The 23121-nt window shown below is 44.7% G+C and overlaps 1 protein-coding gene across 1 annotated transcript; it reads left to right on the forward strand.

The window, feature by feature from the left end:
• Positions 1-16132: 16132 nt before the first annotated feature.
• Positions 16133-19145, forward strand: GPR75 (G protein-coupled receptor 75). Its single transcript, XM_073672302.1, has 2 exons — positions 16133-16279; positions 16542-19145. Exon 2 carries the CDS (start codon positions 16912-16914, stop codon positions 18523-18525), a length of 1614 nt encoding a protein of 537 aa, XP_073528403.1. The 5' UTR covers positions 16133-16279; positions 16542-16911; the 3' UTR covers positions 18526-19145.
• Positions 19146-23121: the final 3976 nt, after the last annotated feature.

Consider the following 23121-nt stretch of genomic DNA (forward strand, 5'->3'; position numbering starts at 1 on the left):
CCATCACACTTAACTGAACTGGAATTGTTTTGTAAAGAGGAATGGTCAAAAATACCTTCATCCAGGATCCAGGAAATTATTAAAAGCTACAGGAAGCGACTAGAGGCTGTTATTTTTGCAAAAGGAGGATCTACTAAATATTAATGTCACTTTTCTGGTGAGGTGCCCATACTTATGCACCTGTCAAATTTTGTTTGAATGCAGATTGCACATTTTCTGTTAGTACAATAAACCTCATTTCAAGGCAGAAACATTACTGTGTCCAACAGTTATTACATATATCAAACTGAAATAGCTGTTGCAAAAACACCAATTTTTATAAAACATTAAGCTTAAGATTAATAGGGGTGCCCAAACTTTTTCATATAACTGTATGAGTTGACAAGGGCTGCAGAGATGAAAGAAACTCTGAATCAGGAGCAACGTTTTGCCTACGAGGCCATAGTTCAAGCTTTACAAGACACCACATTAACACCTAAGTGCTTCTTTATTGATGGTGGCAGTGGAAAAACCTACCTATAGCATGTACTCATACATTATGTACGAGGACAAGGAGACGTTGTCTCACCTGCAGCCACAACAGGAATAGCAGCTAACTTGCTATGAGAAGGATGAACAATGCACTCTCTCTACGGCATACCAATTCCTATCAACGAAACATCTGTTTCCAGGATTAAAAGTGATACCAACGCCGCCAAAAAGTTACAACATACTAAACTTTTTATCATTGATGAGTCGACAATGGCACAAAACCATGCTTTGAATGTCATTCATAGACTTCTACGTGATGTCATTACAACACATGTTGCAGACAAAAATCAAGTACCCTTTGGTGGTAAAGTTTTCGTTTTTGGAAGAGACTTCAGACAATGCCTTCCTGTACTTGCTAATGCCACAAGAACAGAAATTGTAGACTCCTGTGTTAAATATTCAAAACACTGGAAAAACTTTACTTTATAAGACTGCCGCTATTCAACAACATGCGCTCCAGTGATCCAGAATACAGCAGTTGGTTGCTTAAACTAGGACACGGTGAGCTGTCAAACGAACACAACCTTGGAGATGATGTCATAGAAATTTCTCCTGACATGCTGTGCACTGGGTGTTTAGTGACTGACATTTTTGGACAAAACATTACCATAAATGCCAATGACAAAGACAGTGTTAACAATGCAGCATCACATGCAATACTCTGTCCAAAAAATGAGGATGTACACCTTCTCAACTCTCAAATAATGGATAGAATGAGTGGCGAGTATGTTGTATATACAAGCGAAGATTCTGTGGATGCTGATGACGATGATGAACGTGAACAGTACAAAGTGGAGTTTTTAAATTCTCTGACACCATCGGCAATGCCATCACATCAGCTCCAACTTACAATTGGCACCATTGTCATGCTACTGCGTAGCCTCAATACCAACAAAGGTCTCTGCAATCGAACTCGGCTGATTGTCACTGCCTTACACCCCAACATCATACAGGCTAAAGTGATTACTGGATCAGCCGAAGGGGACATTGTATTTATTCCATGCATAGATTTGTGTCCTTCTGACACTGGGTTACCCTTTAAATTAAGAAGACGACAGTTTCCAGTCAAACCTGTTACGCACAAGCCCGGACAGACTGGCGTGAGCATGGTTAGTGATCCCACTGGACCATGAACCGAGGAGTGCCTGGAGGGGCGTGACTAAGTATCAACTCGGTCCGACCAAAGTCACATGGCAGCTCAGTCAACTCCGTGAACCAGGGAGGAACCGAGCAGAGGGACCAGGTGCTACTCCAGGTCAGACCCCGGTCACAGCTGTTGACCCACACCGGGGAATGCAGGAACAGGCAGGCTAGGCTGGCATACAGACAGGTGGGTATTGGCAGGCACGGCTGGTATGCAGACAGGTGGGTACTGGCAGACACGGCTGGTATGCAGACAGGTGGGTACTGGCAGGTAGGAACGCAGGCAGGACAGGGACCAGTACAGACTGGAATACAGGAACAGAGCCGCAGATGCGGTAGACAAGCAGAGCAGAGCAAAACCCGCAGGTGCGGTAGACAAGCAGAGCAGAGCAAAATCCGCAGGTGCGGTAGACAAGCAGTGCAGAGCAAAACCCGCAGGTGCGGTAGACAAGCAGAGCAGAGCAAAACCCGCAGGTGCGGTAGACAAGCAGAGCAGAGCAAAACCCGCAAGTGCGGTAGACAAGCAGAGCAAAACCCGCAGGTGCGTTAGACAAGCAGAGCAGAGCAAAACCCGCAGGTGCGGTAGACAAGCAGAGCAGAGCAAAACCCGCAGGTGCGGTAGACAAGCAGAGAAGAGCAAAACCCGCAGGCGCGGCAGACAAGCAGAGCAGAGCAAAACCCGCAGGCGCGGTAGACAAGCAGAGCAGAGCAGAGCAAAACCCGCAGGTGCAGTGAACAAGCAGAGCAGAGCGAAACCACAGGTGCGGTGAACAAGCAGAGCAGAGCGAAACCGCAGGTGTGGTGAACAAGCAAAGCAGAGCGAAACCACCGGTGTGGTGGACAAGCAGAACAGAGCAAAACCGCAGGTGCGGTGAACAAGTAAAGCAGAGCGAAACCGCAGATGCGGTGAACAAGCAGAGCAGAGCGAAACCGCAGGTGCGGTAAACAAGCCGAACCAGATACACACAAGGTACTTACAATGAAGTAGCGAGTGTACACAAAACTCACAAACAGAAGTTCAGAGACAACGAGTTGGAGTTAGGTGCAGGTTCAGACACTGCAGGAAAAGGGAAGGTTCGGACATAGAGACAAACAGGTAATGGGCTAGGACACAGTTCAGACAGGAACTGAACCAGGAACAAGATACAGGAACGAGCCTGGGAACTCAGCCCCCAGGGTGGCGGAGACAGACTAGAAGTCACAGATACAGGTAACAGGCCTGGGTATACAGCCCCCAGGGGCGAAACAGACAAGATACAGAACAGGACCTGGCAACTCAGGTGCAAGGAACACACTGAAGAAAAGTGTTGCTCAGGCACCTCCTACTGGGTGGAGGGGATTTAAGTATCCAGTGACTCACAGCAACAGGCTGGGGAGGCATTAGGAGTGCGCACACAGTAACTATAAGAATCAGGCAGTAACCGCGCCGCCACCCTAAGCAATCAGACAAGAGACACCAGCAGGTACTGGAGCAAAGTGTGCAGCCTGGATTGATAGGTAAAATGGCGGTCTTGCATGGTGGGAGGTGGTAAGCCATGCCAGCACGCCGCCAGGGATGTTACAAAACCTGCATTCGCAATGACTATTAACAAATCCCAAGGACCGACCCTCAATCGAGTGGGTATTTATTTACCTGAACCAGCCTCTGGACATGGACAGCTATACGTTGCTTTCTCCAGAATGAAGCAACGCTCCCATGTCAAAATGAAAGTTATTAATACACCACTTTAAGGAAAGTTGTTATGTAATAGTGATAAAAATTTTTACAAGGAATGTTGTGTATAAAAATATTTTAAATTAATCTATTTAATTTGTAATATGATTAATACACTGTGTTCCGAATTATTAGGCAAATGAGTATTTTGATCACATGATACTTTTTATACATGTTGTCCTACTCCAAGCTGCATAGGCTTGAGAGCCAACTACCAATTAAGTAAATCTGGTGATGTGCATCTCTGTAATGAGGAGGGGTGTTGACTAATGACATCAACACCCTATATAAGGTGTGCTTAATTATTAGGCAACTTCCTTTCCTTTGGCAAAATGGGTCAGAAGAGAGATTTGACGGGCTCTGAAAAGTCCAAAATTGTGAGATGTCTTGCAGAGGGATGCAGCAGTCTTGAAATTTCCAAACTTTTGAAGCGTGATCACCGAACAATCAAGCGTTTCATGGAAAATAGCCAACAAGGTCACAAGAAGAGTGTTGGCCAAAAAAGGCACAAAATAACTGCCCATGAATTGAGGAAAATTAAGCGTGAAGCTGCCAAGATACCATTCGCCACCAGTTTTGCCATGTTTCAGAGCTGCAACGTTACCGGAGTATCAAAAAGCACAAGGTGTGCAATACTCAGGGACATGGCCAAGGTAAGGAAGGCTGAAAAATGACCACCTTTGAACAAGAAACATAAGATAAAACTTCAAGAATGGTTCAAGAAATATCTTAAGACTGATTTCTGAGAGTGACTCGTGATGGGCCAGAGGCTGGATCAGTAAAGGGCAGAGAGCTCCACTCCAACTCAGAAGCCAGCAAGGTGGAGGTGGGGTACTGGTATGAGCTGGTATCATCAAAGATGAACTTGTGGGACCTTTTCGGGTTGAGGATGGAGTGAAGCTCAACTCCCAGACCTACTGCCAGTTTCTGGAAGACAACTTCTTCAAGCAGTGATACAGGAAGAAGTCAGTATCGTTCAAGAAAAACATGATTTTCATGCAGGACAATGCGCCATCACAAGCATCCAACTACTCCACAGCGTGGCTGGCCAGTAAAGGTCTAAAAGAAGAAAAAATAATGACATGGGCCCCTTGTTCGCCTGATCTGAACCCCATAGAGAACCTGTGGTCCATCATAAAATGTGAGATCTACAGGGAGGGAAAACAGTACACCTCTCGGAACAGTGCCTGGGAGGCTGTGGTGGCTTCTGCACGCAATGTTGATCGAAAACAGATCAAGCAACTGACAGAATCTATGGATGGAAGGCTGTTGAGTGTCATCATAAAGAAAGGTGGCTATATTGATCACTAATTATTTTGGTTTTTGTTTTTGCATGTCAGAAATGTTTATTTCTAAATTTTGTGCACTGATATTGGTTTATCTGGTGAAAATAAACAAGTGAGATGGGATTATATTTGTTTTTTATTAAGTTGCCTAATAATTCGGGACAGTAATAGTTACCTGCACAAACAGATATCCTCCTAAGATAGCCAAATCTAAAAAAAAAAACACTCCAGCTTCCAAAAATATTAAGCTTGGATATTTATGAGTCTTTTGGGTTGATTGAGAACATAGTTGTTGATCAATAATAAAAATAATCCTCTAAAATACAACTTGCCTAATAATTCAGAACACAGTGTAGATACCGTGTATGATTTATAGGTAGATGATGGATAAATATCACATAGATATACATAGATAGTATAATAAATAGATAGATATTTTATATATACATACATATGACATAGACATAGGTGGATAGATAGATAGATGCACATACACTTAGATAGATGTTTCATAGCTATGAGATAGATATAGTTAGATTGTGTGATATATAGACAGATATTTAATATTGCAAGGTGATCACAGGGGAGATATGTGTCATCCAGTTTGTAAAACTTGGTGATATGAACCTGGATTTAATGTTCCAGTGTCACAGATGCTGAGAGACTTAAATTAACTTTAACAGGGCTGCGTTTTTTGTGAACAGCTAAAGAGATGGGCGGGATGGCTGTTCACTATATCTCCACCTCAGGGTGTGGTCCATAGAGATAGATAGATATAAACATACATAGATAAATAGATAGCTAGATAGATATGAGATACATAGATAGATGATAGATACATATGACATACATTGATAGATGATAGATACATGAGATACATCGATAATAGAGACATAGATAGAGATAGAAATGACATACATACATTAAATATAGATTGAGACACATAGACAAATAACAGATGATAGAGACATAGATAGATGATAGATCAATATAAAATACATATATAATAGATACAGGGATAGATAGATAAGACATAGATTATAGAATAAAATGTGTTTTTTTTGTCCTTAGGTGGATACAATGTAAATTAAACACCTTTGTCATAAATTTTTCCATGTATTTAAAGTATATTTTATGTGTAAATCTAAAAGTGAGAATCAGAGTGCACAATAGGGGGATACCCTATGGAGGGAGAGTAGGAGAGTGCTGGTTACGCTCACCTGGTGGAGAGATGACAGGCACAACTCCTATGTATGCATGAAGAAAAACTGCTTCTGCTGCCCCTTGGCTGGTGGATAAATCCTACAGGAGATGCTGGATCCAGTTGGATGAACACATAAGTGGGCTGCGCTCCTGGAGTAAATCAATTCTTCAGAAATGGCTTTTTATTCACAACGCATTTCAACACCGTACCGGCATTTTTTTTAAGTGAAAAAAACAAATGTCATTGTTTTTTTCATTTGTCTTTTTCACTTGAAAAATATGTCGGTACGTTGTGAATAAAAAGCCTTTTCTTCATCACAATTTCTAAAAAATTGATTTACTCCAGCAGCGCAGCCCTCCTATGTGTTCATCCAATTGGATCCAAAGTATATTTTATGTCATATTGAAAATGAGACTGATGGATATGCTGGCAACTTGGGGTAGCTACAAATCAGTGTTTAATGACAAATGCAGTACTGTAATTAGTTAATAGGGGTAAATCCTGCTGTCAGGTTCCCTTTAATTAATTGAAGCCACAAACAACCTCAAAGACAACAAGGGACACAGGAGGGATGTAGGGGAAGCGAGCAGTGATCGCCAAGGGGAGGTAGGTATAGACCATTGTAGTTAGTAAGTGTCCAAGTAGGAATCCCAAAGCGACTATATGGAGTGAAATCTGTCCATCTTACCATGAGCCAAGGCTGTGAGGTTTTGTAAGTTCCTAATTTCCAAGATACTGGTGTACATATCAAAAAGGACAATGTGGAGGTCTGTTTCCACTGTCTTGCAATAAGACAAATGGCTGCTGAAAAGTAAATGTTTTGCAGCATGCTTACTTATGAGATGTAATGTCAAGAGGTATGGTAAGTGGTCTATGGGGATTTCCTAATCAAGGACATTCGGGTAAGAGCTTCAACTTCACCCCAAAATGGCTGAATGATCGGAAAATCCAAAAATACATGGAAAATAGTTTCCACAGATACATTACATCTCCAACAAGAAGTGGTTATAGCTGGGTTATATTTCTCAAGTAGTTCACGTACATGATACCACTGCCTATGCAATTTATATCACTTCTCTCTGTAAGTAGACCAGGTGGAAGTCTTGGCTGCTCCTTCCAGATTATTCTTCAGGTGTCATCAGGGAGAGTCCAGCCTAGAAATTCCTTCCATTTATTCATGTATTTGTATCAAGTATGACGCTCTAAGGTCGGAAAGACTAGAATAGCACAGATATCAGATAAAGTACCTTTGTACATGTGCTTGCCCTACACACGAGCTTAAAGGTAGTATGTGTAGAGATTTGTGAGGCTCTGAATAGTGTGTGATGAAAGCTTTTGATTTGGACACAGTGAAATTTAATGCTTATCTTGCAAGTCATCAAAATAAAGTTGCAAGTTCTATAATCTACTATGTCCACATAGTGAAAGAGACCGCCATGAAGCCAAGCCTTAGCCATACTTCATGTTAAGATACAGTATCTGGCAGGGAGGGATGCTATAAGAAAGAAGTAAGAGGTGAATTTTTAGAACATAACCTCTATATGTCCAGTTGTGTAATTTGAAGTTCCTGGGGTCCAATGCAAAAGCTCCAATGGGGCCCCCAATTATTTCAAGTCTTTAATAGTAATAGTCTTTTCATATGGGCCAAAGGGACCTTTTGGACGCTAGGCTCCAGGGTTCTGGTGCGATGGCAACCGCTGTACCTATTATAGTTACGCCCTTGTCCCAAATGCCATAGGAGTTAAGAGAAGTCGAGAATGAGGAGAACAAGGGCCAGACCAAAGTAACATGTTCTGATGTATAGGTTCCAGTCAGATTTTCTCAATCTCAGTCTACTTGGCAAATTCGGGAAGGACTGTCCACGCAAGTATCCTCCGTAAATGAGCAGGTCAACAATAGAAAATGATATCTGGGGCCTCCAAACCAACGGTAGACCCACTAGCCAACAGGACCAAGCATGGGATTTTATTGTGCTTTTCAGTTCATATGAAGTATATAAGTGCTGGGCATAATTTCTAATAGTATATCAATAAATGTAATTGTTGTCTGTCTCCATCACCCTGTATAAAGGTTTCTAATCCTATAATATATAGGTATTGGTTGATATTTTGGCCAAAATACGCAAGCTCGCAAGCCACGTCAAGGGTCCTCATGCTTGTGAGTCCCTACACCAGAGTTCCCCAACTCCAGTCCTCAAGAGCCACCAACATATCATGTTTCAGGATTTCCTTAGTATTGCCCATGTGATAATTCCATCACCTACACGGGCAATAATTCCATCATCTGGGCCTTGCTAAGGAAATCCTGAAAACATGACCTGTTGGTGGCTCTTGAGGACTGGAGTTGGGGAACACTGTCCTACGCTAAAATTAAAAGCAAAGCCACAAAACTTTAAAAAAATGAAAGCTGAGCTCTGATTGGTTGCTGTGGGCCACTCTCTTACACAGTTTGGAGGTCCAGTTGTGTCTATTTTATACTTATAGGTAGGAGGCATCCATTATGTCTACTGTGCATGTGCGAACTGCCATTAAGGAACTACAATACGTATCCATGGGCAATGATGTAGGCCAAATCCTCTAGCATGACTATCATTTCAGGGGATGATATCCAAAGCAAAAAGAAAATGTTGAAATTGGTTACACTTGATAACTTTATATATTTTAGGATTTGCGGTCACTGAGCAGATTGATATTGTAGGAATAACCCTTTAAGTTTATATTTGGACATTAACCAAAGTTCCAATATGCAAATTACTCAATTTATAACATGTATAGCAATCTGGAAAAACATCACTAAACTATACATTTCTCTCTCAGCCTGGGCTAAAAAAAAATAGAAATTCAAAAACCAAAAAGAACAACAAATAAAGAAATACATGTGTTAAAATGGATTCATAAGGGCCAAATAGGTCATCAATCATAATATTGTAGAGAGGGCAGAACAGTAACTAGAGCTGTGCCCTATAGTAAATGGTTAGGTTCTGTCATATGTTAATGTCGTTCTGACGGTAAGAACAGATCAGGAACATTCTCAGCAAATATAATTATGGTTCCTGATTTACCATATGAAACCCTGTCTCACTCTTCAAATGACAAAAATTTGACCCTAAAATAGTCTGAACACACCCAGTCCTAAGAGTATGTTCATACTGCGTCTTTTTGAGTCATTTTTAAAGCGTCTCTGGAAAAAGCACCGTTCCAGCTCCCTGCACTACCACATTGACTGGAAGCAAGTGGCTACAGGGAGAATATGTCTTAATTTTCTCCCTGTATCCGCTCTTCTAGTAAATAACCCTAAAGCTATGTTCACATGTCCAGTAATCATCCGGTAAAATGGATCTACCAGCAATTTGTTGACAAATAAGTTGTGCAGACACAACTTTTTTGTCCAGTTAAAAAAACTGGTTTCAATTGAATCAGGTTTTTTTAACATTAAAATCTATGTAAAATGGATCCATTAATTAGCCATGTGTTTCCTTCCATCTGACACTGATCCAGTAAGTAGAAAAATGGATCCTTTTCAAATGAAAGAAAAACTGATGGCTAATTAACGGATATGTTTTCCATAGATTTCAATGTTAAAAAAAAACGGATCCAGTTGAAATCATTTTTTTTTTTACCAGGACAAAACAGTTGTATCAGCACAACTTTCTCCACTTATGAGCCACTGCCCCATGCCAGTACGGTAACCCTTTAACGTACAGACCAAGAGGTTCAAAATCCCAGTCAGGACATTCCCTACCGTACAGACCCAGGGGGTTGACTTAAGTCAATAAGTTGTCTGCAAACACTTACTAAATGCTTTGCCACCCCTCTGACGGAGCGTTCAGACAATTTAAAGGGAACCTGTCATATTGAAAATATCTGCTCTTAAAGGACGATGTAATAAAGCAGAGGGAGCTGATCAGATTGATCTACGTTTTTTTCAAGAAGAGTTTCAGTAAAACTTGTATTTTATACATTAAAATCCCGGGTGTTTTTATGAATACGAGTCCAGTGGGCGGTCCTACGCAGTGATTCACAGTCTTTCCTGTATGACTGTGCATCCAGTGATAGCTGACAAATCACTAGTAGAACCACCCACAGGACTCATGTATACAAACAGCAGGGATTTCAATGAATACATGACACTGAATTATACTGAATGTTTTCCTCTAACCTAAATATCATCAATTTCTCCTCTATACTATGCTGTCCACAGATCGGCCTTCATGTGCAACGTGGCAACATCTCTTTAAGTAGCAGTTTAGAGCATATCTATGGCAGAGGAAGTTGTCCAGAACTGGATCTTAAAGGGTTAGTCCTGCTCCGCTCACTTCCACATGAGGAGAGCAGGTCAGGTGCCGATATCTTTCGGGACGCATGTGCAATCGGCAGACATTCATTAAAGTGGGATTCCGAAACCTCATGCTGCTTTTCACGGCATGACCACAGTGAGGAGGAGTCTGCATTGCCTGGTAGTCATGGCTAGTCCATTCAAAGCCCTTATGGCAGAGCTGACCACATAGACAAAGCATGGATCAGTTTGGCATATATTTGACCACCGCTCTCTTCATACTCCTCACTGCTTTGTTGCTAGATAGAAATATGATGTTTAGGCAGAGCTGAAGACCCTTATTTAATGATCATAGGGGTCCCAGCTGTGAAACCCCAAGTGATTATGCATTTATCACAGAGGCTATCACCCCTGTTCATATTTGTATACAAACTCCTTAAATGGATTGTCCACTAGTAGAACAACCTCTTCTCCATCTGATTGTTTGCACCCGTTAAAATAAAAACACTTATACTCACCTCCTGTGCTGGCACCGTACCAGTGATGTTGGCACTCACGCTTACGGGGCTCTTGTGTGGTTGTTATGTCACATGAGCCCTTTGACCAATCAGCGCTGGCGTCACTGTCCCCGCTGTTGGCCAGCCGCAGATCTCACTTGAGCCCAGGGAACACAAGTGCCGACATCATTGGAACTGTGCTGGCACCGGAGGTGAGTATAGGTGTTTTTTTTTTCTAACAGGGGCAAATATTCAAATTGAGAAGGGGTTCTCCTAATAGTGGATAACATTTTAACATTAAAGTTGCAACACCAAGAAGGAAAAGTCATGGAATTCTGTAAATCCCAGGAATAATAGATGTGTTAATTAATCAGGTATGAGTTCCACACGCAAAAATACACGCAGTTACACACCTTCCCATGTTATCAATGGGGTTATCAACGATTGCCTAAGGAATATACTGCTTCGCTGAAAGCATTCTAGCCCGAAAATCATCAAGATCCGCTGCTGGCTGCTCCCATTGCAATTGTCAACCAACAGGAAACAAGTCTGGAGACGTTGCAGGCCATGTTATCACACATAGGACATGCAGGCTGCTCACCGTAGCACGAGCGACATGTAGCTTGGGGTCCTCATGTTGAAAAATGGTTCCTAAAGACATGGCCATACCACTGGTTCCACAGTTGATCTATTCTGTACTGCATCTGAAATTGGACATCACACACCAAGCCTAAGGCTTCAAATAGTGTCTACATAAACCATAAGAATCCATTTGGACAACACGCCATCCAGATTTGGTGTTCCACTGACCACACACCACTGTTCTCAAAGGCTATCATGGTGCAGAGGAAGACTGGAATGGAGGTCTATGGTTTTTAGCGATGAGCCCTGCTTTTGTCTACCAACAATGAAAGCCAGCATTTGGTTTTTAGCCTACTTAGCCAACGCTATGAAGAGGCCTTCACAAGGGAACCGTTTTTAATATCACAACTCAATGCCACATCTTGCTCATGACACTGTGAGCATCCCACTTTAGTCTTGGACACAATGATAGCCAGAGATGGGTCTGGAGACCATGTGGGCAACACCATGAAGAGGCCTTCACAAGGGAACGTCACACCGGTCCTCCTCCAGGGATTATGGTGTGGGGTGGCATAGTGTATGTTAGCCGGACCTCGCTAGCCTTCATTCCAGATACACTAACAGCTCGGTGTTACATTCATTTGATCTTGGATCCAGTGGTACGGCCATTTCTCCAAAGTGTCCCAGGAACCGTTTAACTACACAATGCCAGGACACATGTTGCTTGTGGTACTGTGAGGAGCCTCCATGGCCTAACCGTGCTACCATGGCTGCAGCGTCACCAGACTAGTCTCCTTTCAAGCACATCTGGGATGTCATTGGTCGGCAATTGCAAAGTAATCTGCTAGCATACCAATCTCTGTGCGATTGTATTCCATATTGAATAAATAGAGATATTTTGAATATTTTGTCTCTCCCTTTTTTTCCTCCTTACCATATCTACCGATCCTGTGAGTTCCGTAATTCCAGGACTGATCCCTTTTTGGTGGTGTCGCAATTTTAACATTGAGCAGGAATGTATATACATCATTGTAACATTTCTATATACTGATCACCATCATCCCCACTTACTGACTCATATATATATGTATCTGTGGCACCCCAGGGGTCTGGTTTCCACAGTAACAAGCAATGTTATGTCTGAGAGCAGGTGGGAGGTCTCTTGGTCAGGAATCCTATGCATGCCACACCTCCTGCCCAGTCCTGGGAGGGGAAGGACTTCCCCTATATAAACCTGGGGCTGAGGCAGGGTTAGAGAGTTCAGAGGGAGAGATCAGCCAGGAGGGCTGACAGGGAGCTGTGGCTCCGGCTGGGCCCAGCTCCTGGGCCATGCCAGAAGTAGAGACAGAGAAGAGAGGCAGCTATGGGAAGAACAACAGGAGCTCTGTGGGAGCAGTGTTACAAGGAGTCAGGGGCTGGCAGCTGCAGAGCTCGCCCTGACAGAGAAGATTTCTTACCGGACCCGGAGTCCGAGGCTGTGGGGACTAACTCCTACCCAGCAGCAGAATCCGTCAGGCAGGGGATTTCAGGTCCTCTGGCCAAGAAACCCGAAGGCACGGTCACACGCATGGGACCAGCACCGCCGTCGTGGAGCGGAAGCTACTAGAAGGCCCCGAGTCACCGGCCATACGGGTGAGCACCACACGGTACACTCAGGGACGTGGGCTACTTATACTCGCTTCTAGCAAGGTAGCCAGAAGAGTACAGTTAGTTTGGGAGGCCTACAACTCCGCCTGGCTAGGGGAGATCCCATCTGCTCAAGGACTGACCAGGCCCCAATCGCTAGCCAGTACTCCGGGAGGGTCTATCTTTGTCACCAGTAAAGACCCTGAACTACACCGTACCGTCTCCGAGTGGTTCCTGCTACCCCCATCATTCACGTCGGCTGCCCTGAGGCCATACCCCTCCCGTTGGGGGTGATACTATCACGCTGCACAATCCTACCACCGGCCTCAGCGGTCTGCCCTGCAGCGGCAGCTCCTTCGCTGCATTCAACGGGTGGCGTAGTCGTCCAACATCTACCGCTAATACATCGCCGCTCAGTTTGACTCCCTGGGCACGGACCGGGTCACCGCCACGAGACTACAACCCTCAACAGATCCGGCTCCGGGTAAGCTCCCGTGCGCGCGATGCCGTGCGACGAAGGCCCAGGGGTGCGTCAACTTTTGGCGTAGTCGGCAGGATTTCGTGCCCGCAACCACCGGGTACTGCGTGCCTGAAAAAGACTGTTCAAACTTACCTGTGGTGAAGATTCCCGCCATCCGGCGCCATCTTCCGCTTCCTTCCCGCCATCGGTGGAGTTTTCCCGCCATCCGGCGCCATCTTCAGCCTTCTTCCCGCCATACGTGGAGTTTTCCCGCCATTGGACGCCATCTTGAGGACGCCGCGCGGGAAGAAGAGGGGCGTGGACTCTGAAAGCGCGCGAGAACTGAAGCCCCGCCTCACGTCCGGACGTTGCGTAAGGTCCTGGAAGGAGCCCAGCAGACGCCGACGTCACAGGAGCGCGACGGAAGGTCCTCAACCCTGACGATCCACTGCGGAGCCGCGGCCTACGGAAGAGGATCATCGCAAGGTAGGCCACGGTCCACTAGGGGGGAGGAAGATGTCGGATCCGGAGGAGAGCTTCACTGCCTCAACCCCCGCCAGCGCCACCGCTGCTGCAGTCATGCCTTTCACCATGCCCTATATCCCGGGAGCGGCCTGGCTACCCCAGTACTCAGGGGAGTCACATACCCTGCATGACTTTAGAGAAAAGCTGGATAGCCTCTTCCAGGTGTATCCCCTCACAGAAGAGCAAAAAGTGAGCATCCTGGTGGCCCAATTAACCGGGGCAGCCCAAAGGGAGGTAAAGTCCTGGCCACCTGGGAGGAGGACTGTCGCAGAGATACTAACCCAGCTAACCGAGGAGGAGCTGCAGTACTACCAATACGAGGAAAGCCAAGAGGACCCGGACGGGTCTGAGGACTACCCTCAGGAGGGAGCACAAAGAGGACATAGCTACTGAAGGGAAGTAGCGTGAATAAAGAGCTGTACATAGTTACCCGTTAGGGTACAAGGACTGCTGCTAATTAAAATATGGTCCCCGTTGGGATTAGTGAATTGTTCCCCGTGTGTCCCTATCCCTTACCAGGCTGAGGACTGTGAGCAGCCATCCCCTATCCCTTACCAGGCTGAGGACTGTGAGCAGCCAATCCTTATCCCCACTGGCCGAGGACTGAGAGCGGCCATATCCTGTAAATAATTATGTGTTTCTAGTAATTTATAGGAGTCCTTGGTGGATTTACCGGGAATCCTTTGTACAGTTAGTGGAGCGTAACCCAGGATGGACTAAAAGACTGTTAAGGACTCGGGGAGGACAGACCCCTACCTGGTTACGTCTCCCTGTTTTGGTGAGATGGACACCTTTGTTTTCTTCAAAGACTGCACCCGGTTGCGGACACACCGTGACCATCTTTATGTGTTTTTCTTATTGTATTATTATTGTTTATACCTTGTTATGTTTTTTCTAAAAATATGTTTAGTCCCGGAGTACTAAATTTCACTAGGGGGGAATGTGGCACCCCAGGGGTCTGGTTTCCACAGTAACAAGCAATGTTATGTCTGAGAGCAAGTGGGAGGTCTCTTGGTCAGGAATCCTATGCATGCCACACCTCCTGCCCAGTCCTGGGAGGGGAAGGACTTCCCCTATATAAACTTGGGGCTGAGGCAGGGTTAGAGAGTTCAGAGGGAGAGATCAGCCAGGAGGGCTGACAGGGAGCTGTGGCTCCAGCTGGGCCCAGCTCCTGGGCCATGCCAGAAGTAGAGACAGAGAAGAGAGGCAGCTATGGGAAGAACAACAGGAGCTCTGTGGGAGCAGTGTTACAAGGAGTCAGGGGCTGGCAGCTGCAGAGCTCGCCCTGACAGAGAAGATTTCTTACCGGACCCGGAGTCCGAGGCTGTGGGGACTAACTCCTACCCAGCAGCAGAATCCGTCAGGCAGGGGATTTCAGGTCCTCTGGCCAAGAAACCCGAAGGCACGGTCACACGCATGGGACCAGCACCGCCGTCGTGGAGCGGAAGCTACTAGAAGGCCCCGAGTCACCGGCCATACGGGTGAGCACCACACAGTACACTCAGGGACGTGGGCTACTTATACTCGCTTCTAGCAAGGTAGCCAGAAGAGTACAGTTAGTTTGGGAGGCCTACAACTCCGCCTGGCTAGGGGAGATCCCATCTGCTCAAGGACTGACCAGGCCCCAATCGCTAGCCAGTACTCCGGGAGGGTCTATCTTTGTCACCAGTAAAGACCCTGAACTACACCGTACCGTCTCTGAGTGGTTCCTGCTACCCCCATCATTCACGTCGGCTGCCCTGAGGCCATACCCCTCCCGTTGGGGGTGATACTATCACGCTGCACAATCCTACCACCGGCCTCAGCGGTCTGCCCTGCAGCGGCAGCTCCTTCGCTGCATTCAACGGGTGGCGTAGTCGTCCAACATCTACCGCTAATACATCGCCGCTCAGTTTGACTCCCTGGGCACGGACCGGGTCACCGCCACGAGACTACAACCCTCAACAGATCTGGCTCCGGGTAAGCTCCCGTGCGCGCGATGCCGCGCGACGAAGGCCCAGGGGTGCGTCATATCTGCAGTGTCAGTGTGGTGTTTTTGGGGATGATGGTAATCAATAAATTTACATTTTACAGTGATGTATATACAATGATAAATTATGTATATTGCCAGCTGCAGACCTGCCACCTGCCTATAAGAAATACATAGGACCCCCAGATCGTATAACAGTAGGGGCCATTGTTTCTATAGATCTATCTCCTTATCATCGACAGCTCGGCCTTCTTCCGACCAATCAGAGACGTCCTCTCATAGCACTCAGCTCTGGATGCCGATGAGACGCGGTCACCTATTGGCTGGCTGCCCTGACATTGGCAATTGGTTGTGAGTGGGGAGCGGGGCTGCGCTGGCTGCAGCGGGCAATGTAGTGCACGGTCCTCCGGTCTCCGGTCCGCTGCATCCATCTGTCATCCAGCGGTGGACAACGGCACTACCGCAAGGTATGAAGGCTGCCGCATGACGCGATCGCCCATAGAGCGCCATGTTCTGCCAGCATCCCTGCAGAGCCTCATCCCATCATAGATCAGCGCAGCTATTTGGCTGTAAATGGGCCCTGCAACTAGAGGGAGGCTGCTGCTGATGGTGGTGGTGGTGATGATAGTGGAGGAGGGTTCATGTGATGCAGGGGAGGACTGACCACAGCCTGGTGCTGATGATGGGGGTTGTTGTGATGTTGTGATAAAATGGAGTCTTGTGTTGTAGGTGACATGGAAATCCTGCAGCAGCCGGAGCATTGCATGTGAGGAGGAGCAGTATACAGTATATACTCCTGCCATGGCTCGTTGCATCCGTGTATTTGTGGCCGGCCGGCTCCTGCACATCGGCATTCATCCTGGCCTGCAGTAAGGCTCTCTGAAGACGGCTGCCTGCTTCATGCACTTTCCTGGGAGAGCGGACCTTCTCCGGGGCTACACCTGCTCCGTTGCCCTTCTCCGGGGCTACACCCGCACCGTCGCCCTTAATCGGGGCTACACCTGCACCATCGCCCTTCTCCAGGGCTACACCCGCACCGTCACCCTTCTTCGGGGCTACACCCGCACCGTCGCCCTCCTGGATCACGTCAGTATTAACCATGAATTTATCAGACAGAATGACAGATTTTGCAGATCAGACCAGATATGATTATGTCAACAGCACCTCAGTGTCTCACGTCAGCAACGGGACGCTGAGGGACATCCAGCAGATCATCCACACCGCCACGCTTGTCATCTGCACCTTCCTGCTGGTCATTATCTTCTGCCTGGGTTCCTACGGGAACTTAGTGGTGTTTTTGTCTTTTTTCGATCCGGCCTTTAGGAAGTTTCGGACAAACTTTGACTTCATGATCCTGAACTTGTCCTTCTGCGACCTCTTTATCTGTTGCATCTCTGCTCCCATGTTTGCTTTCGTCTTGTTTTTCGACACCGGCAGTAATGTTCCTGACGCTTTTTGCTTTACTTTTCATCTCACCAGTTCTGGATTTATTATTATGTCTTTAAAAACGGTCGCCGTGATCGCTCTTCACCGACTGCGGATGGTCCTGGGGCAGCAGCCCAACCGGACGGCCTCCTTCCCCTGCACTTTAATGCTCACGGTTCTCCTGTGGACCACCAGCTTTACCCTGGCCACATTGGCTACACTGAGGACACGGAAATCGCGGATCTGCCTGCCTATGTACAGCTTGATTAGCGGAGAGGGGAAAATTATCCTGTATTTGTATGTGATAGATTTTACCTTCTGTGTTGCCGTGGTGTCAGCCTCGTACATCATGATTGCCCAGGCATTGAGAAAAAATGCCCAGGTGAGGAAGTGTCCTATCATCACGGTGGACACTACCAGACCTCAACCCTTCATCACCCCCGGAGTGGATGGGGTACAGTGTGCCGTCCCTGCTTTATACAGGAACCAGAACTACAATAAACTTCAGCACGTCCAGACGCACGCCTACACAAAAAAACTGAGCCAAATGCCCGTGCCGGCCAGCAGACTACAGCTGGTGTCGGCTGTCAACCTGTCCACCGCCAAGGACTCCAAAGCCGTGGTGACGTGTGTGGTCATTGTATTATCTGTCCTCATCTGCTGCCTGCCGCTGGGCATTTCTTTGGTCCAAGATGTGTTGACGAACAGCAGCAGCTTCATCCTGTACCAGTTTGAGCTTTGTGGGTTCACACTGATCTTTTTGAAGTCGGGATTGAACCCATTCATCTACTCCCGTAACAGCGCCGGCTTGAGGAGGAGGGTGCTGTGGTGCATCCAGTACGTCGCCCTTGGCTTTCTATGCTGCAAACAAAAAACAAGACTGCGAGCTATGGGCAAAGGCAGCTTGGAGGTGAACCGAAATAAGTCCTCTCACCATGAAACCAACTCTGCTTATATGTTGTCGCCAAAACCCCAAAAAAAGTTTGTGGACCAAGCGTGCGGCCCAAGCCATTCAAAAGACAGTATCCTGAGCCCTAAGGGATCAGGGGGGCACCAGCACTATGCCCAAAGCAGTTCTACTCCCATCAATACCCGCATAGAGCCCTACTATAGCATCTATAACAGTAGCCCCTCCCAAGAAATAAGTACCCCCAACAGCCTGCAACCCGTCAACTCCACCTTCGGATTTGCCAAATCCTATATTGCCATGCATTATCACACCACAAATGACTTAATGCAAGAGTGTGAGACCACTTCTGCCAAGCAGATCCCCGTGCCATCTGTCTGACAGCCGGGCTACTGGAATATGCATCTTGGAAGCATTTTATTAAACTTGCCATAAAGTTTTAGGTTTACAGTTTACAGTTTCATAAGTATTATAGGACTCAATGTACAAAAAGATATTTTTCATAAAACTTAACACTTCCCGATAACAAGAAGAACTACTTTTTTTTTATTCTTTAGTTTGCATTTGGGGATCCGACCATTGCACCATTTCTCATTTTTGTAAGTCTATGATCTGAGCACTGTTATTGGATGCGATTTTAGTCCGTGTCACACAACATATACAACATGTTCATGTTATTATCTCTGGATCTTCTGCATTATCGGGGTGTTGGGGCGTCATTAGCATTATTCCCGATGGGTTTGGAGTATGAGGTGAACAGACATTTGGGAAAGTGACCTTCAGTGTTTGATAGATAGATAGAACGGGGTAAATGAGTTTTTTATTATTAATATGTATTTTTGTACTAGATGTAAAATATGTTTAATTGTGAGCAAATATTTTGGGGGAAAGTTTTGTAAGAAGATAGTAATGATTTTAAATATTTGCGGCAGTCTTATCATTGTGAAAAAAAAATTGTATTCTGTTATCTCGCTCATGATTAAACAGATGCAATACTGCAAATTAATCATCCATCTTTTTATGCGACTCGTAGCAAGACATGTTGTAATTAACGTAACACTCCAGCTATTTTTTTTGCACATATTATGCTAACTCTCCAGCAATGTTGTATATTGTTATATCCCTGCTCAGTTACATCCTTATAGGCCAAGGATACCTTTGACGTCGGAAACATTATTTATACGTTAGTGGTTACATTTAGTTAATACAATTGCACCAAGTTTCAGTCAGCAATCTTCATTTATTCATTTTCAGACCTCCCGATATGTAGTTTGCAGACTGATCCAAGTTTCAGATTTTTCCTTTTGTAGGAGTGTCTCTCTAAATAATATAGGCAGGATGTCAGCTCTCTGTGTATCCAGGGTGCTATTGTCTTTACTTGCTTTCACGTATCAGAACAGCTCCAATACGTCACTTATTTCCTCTTCTTTTGCTTTCCTCTTTGTCAATAGCCTATTTTGTCTGCCCTCCCTGAGATACTTTCTCCCCTTTCCACTTCAAATCTGTGAACAACCCTCTCTCCCTGCCTCCTGCTATCTTCAAAGATAGAGAGAGCTATGAGGAGCTCTAGTGGATTTGTATTTTATTTGCAGATCTCTTGTTTAGAAAATGGACTTACAGATACTGAAGCCACAAAATACTAGAACATTTTTAATGAAGACTATTTAGAAAGTTACTTACCTTTGTTCTCAGGAATCAAATAAAGTGTTTAAATAAATCTGTGGGAAGGTGTACATAGCCTTTAGATATTGAACCCTATCATTATATGGCTGTGTCATATAATCTCCAGTCTAGCAACCAGACAATGTCTGCCTATGTTCACACGTTACGTTTTTGCTGCGTTTTTTATTCAAATTAAAAGCTGCAGTACCAGCAAAAGCTATGAGATTTCAGAAATCTCATGCACACACATTGTTTTTTTTTTCCTGACTGAATTGGAAAACTGATGCATTATTGCAGCACGTCACTTCTTTCAGCTTTTTTTCATCCATAGAAAGCAACTAGTAAGTGCAAATACGCAGTAAAACACACGTGTCAGGTTTTGCTGCATTTTTGGTGCAGAAAACTCAGGAACAACAGGCACTAAACTGTATCAGCATGAAAAACGCAGCAAAACTGCTTTTCTTAAGCAGCTTCATTACTGCCAAGAGCAGGTTTTGCTGCAGAAAAAAGACACAGCGTGTGAACATAGACTAAGGGCTAATGAGTAGGGAATTTTTTTTAATTTTTTTAGTAGCTGGTATGTTGTAGCCTGACTTTCTACTTACAATGGTAAGTATAAAAATCATGTGCGTTTTGGATCACCATTATTTGTTCCTGCACTCAAAGTGACAAAACAGTACCTAAAGCACAGGGCAACACTATATAAATGTCTTTCGGGTTTGTCCATACAATAGGGGCAGTAATAATGTTCAGTACTTGAGGCAAAGATTTTTGGGATTACTCTTGGGGAAATCTAATCGAAGTTATCGGGCAAAATCATAACAAGTCAGTAAATGACTCTGTTCACCCTCCAGAAATCAGCGGAGCTCTTCTATACTTTCAAACAACGTAATATAATTTAATAAATGTTGTAATAAATAGATAATCTGCAAATTTAATTCTTCAAAAATTATATTGTCTTCTCCCTAAAAAAAAAATCAAGGAATAATGCAGGCCATTATAGTAACAGAGATGCAAAGCCAGATATCAGGAAGAGGGGGGTGGGATTTGGCTCTGCTCGTCTTTACATACATAAGCTTCTCACAAAATTAGGATATCATCAAAAAGTTAGGTCTTCAATCCAAAAAGTGAAACTCCTATAGTATATAGAGTCTTTACAAACAGAGTGATCTATTTTAAGTGTTTATTTCTGTTAATGTTGATGATTATTGCTTACAGCCAAGGAAAACACAAAAGTCATTATCTCAGTAAATTAGAATAATTAACAAAAAACACCTGCAAAGGCTTCCTACGCATTTAAAAAGATCCCTTAGTCTGTTTCAGTAGGCTCCACAATCATGGGGAAGAATGCTGACTTGACAGATGTCCAGAAGGCAGTCATTGACATACTCCACAAGGAGGGTAAGCCACAAAAGGTCGTTGGTAAAGAAGCTGGCTGTTCACAGAGTGCTGTATCCAAGCTTATTAATGGAAAGTTGAGTGGAAGGAAAAGGTGTGGCAGAAAAAGGTGCACACGCAACCGGGATAATGGCAGCCTTGAAAGAATTGTTAAGAAAAGGCCATTCAAAAATTTTGGAGAGATTCACAAGGAGTGGACTGCTGCTGGAGTCATTGCTTCAAGAGCCACCACACACAGACGTATCCAGGATATGGGCTACAAGTGTCGCATTCCTTGTGTCAAGTCACTCATGACCAATAGACAACGCCAGAAGTGTCTTGCCTGGGCCAAGGAGAAAAAGACCTGGACTGATGCTCAGTGGTCCAATGGTGGTGTTGTAACTTTTCCATTTCATTTGGATATCAAGGTCCCAGACTCTGGAGGAAGAGTGGAGAGGCCACAATCCAAGCTGCTTGAGGTCTAGTGTGAAGTTTCCACAATCAGTGATGGTTTGGGGAGCCATGTCATCTGCTGGTGTAGGTCCACTGTGTTTTATCAAGACCAAAGTCAGTGCAGCCATCTACCAGGAAATTTTAGAGCACTTCACGCTTCCCTCTGCCGACAAGCTTTTTGGAGATGGAAATTTCATTCTCCAGCAGGACTTGGCCCCTGTCCACACTGCCAAAAGTACCAATACCTGGATTAAAAACAACAGTATCACTGTGATTGATTGGCAGCAAACTCACCTGACCTTAACCCCATAAAGAATCTATGGGGTATTGTCAAGAGGAAGATGAGAGACACCAGACCCAACAATGCAGACGAGCTGAAGGCTGCTATCAAAGCAACCTGGGCTTCCATAACACCTCAGCAGTGCCACAGGCTGATCGCCTCCAGGCCACGCCACATTGATGCAGTAATTGATGCAAAAGGAGCCCCGACCAAGTATTGAGTGCATTTACTGAACATACATTTCAGTAGGCCAAGATTTCAGACTTTAAAAACATTTTTCAAGCTGTTGTTATAAAGTATTCTAATTTACTGAGATAATGACTTTTGTGTTTTCATTGGCTGTAAGCCATAATCATCAACATTAACAGAAATAAACACTTGAAACAGATCACTCTGTTTGTAATGACTCTATATAATATGAGTTTCACTTTTTGTATTGAAGAACTGAAATAAATTAACTTTTTGATGATATTCTAATTTTGTGGGAAGCACCTGTATAGGCAGAACAGATATAGGCTTTCAATTCTGTGCAGACAAGCCAGTTACAATGCATGCTGGGAAGTGACAGAAAAAAAGTCAGGGAAAGTGAGGTTCCTGCAATTATTGTGCTGACAGAATGCTGATGAAGAGGAACAGTCCGTTGAAGAAGAGGACAGTTCCTGGACATACGAAACTGGTATGTGCACCAAAAGCAATTGTAGTAGATGATGGGGGCAACCAGATCTTTTCTACAGGTAGGCTTTACATTTGGAAATTGCATTCATTCCTTGATGATTAGTGATTTGTAACATTGGGGCAGTTTATGGCAAAAGGTGGTATAAACTCATTTAAAAAATTGGAGCCATTGTCTACATTAGGAAAATGTGGTTATTAAAACAGATAAAAGTAAATGAGAGTGTGAAGCTATAATATATTCTGCTATCATGTGGAGCCTCAATCAGCTGGTAAACCACAACTAGCCTTCTTCTACCTGTAGACATATCCTGTGTCTCTAAGGCTATGTTCACATGTAAAGCAACCCTCCATTAGAATGGATCCAGCAGCAATCTGTGCAGACACAACTTTTTTTGTCTAGTTAAAAAAACTGGTTTCAACTGAATCCGTTTTAACATTGAGATCTATGGAAAACCTATCCATTAATTAACCATCTGTTTTCTTCCATCTCAAACTGATCCAGTAAGCAAAAATCCTTTTCAAATGAAAAA

The sequence above is a fragment of the Phyllobates terribilis genome, unplaced genomic scaffold, assembly GCF_046119375.1.
Source record: "Phyllobates terribilis strain yellow unplaced genomic scaffold, ASM4611937v1 Scaffold_3__8_contigs__length_932513732, whole genome shotgun sequence".
In the NCBI taxonomy this organism is placed as follows: Eukaryota; Metazoa; Chordata; class Amphibia; order Anura; family Dendrobatidae; genus Phyllobates; species Phyllobates terribilis.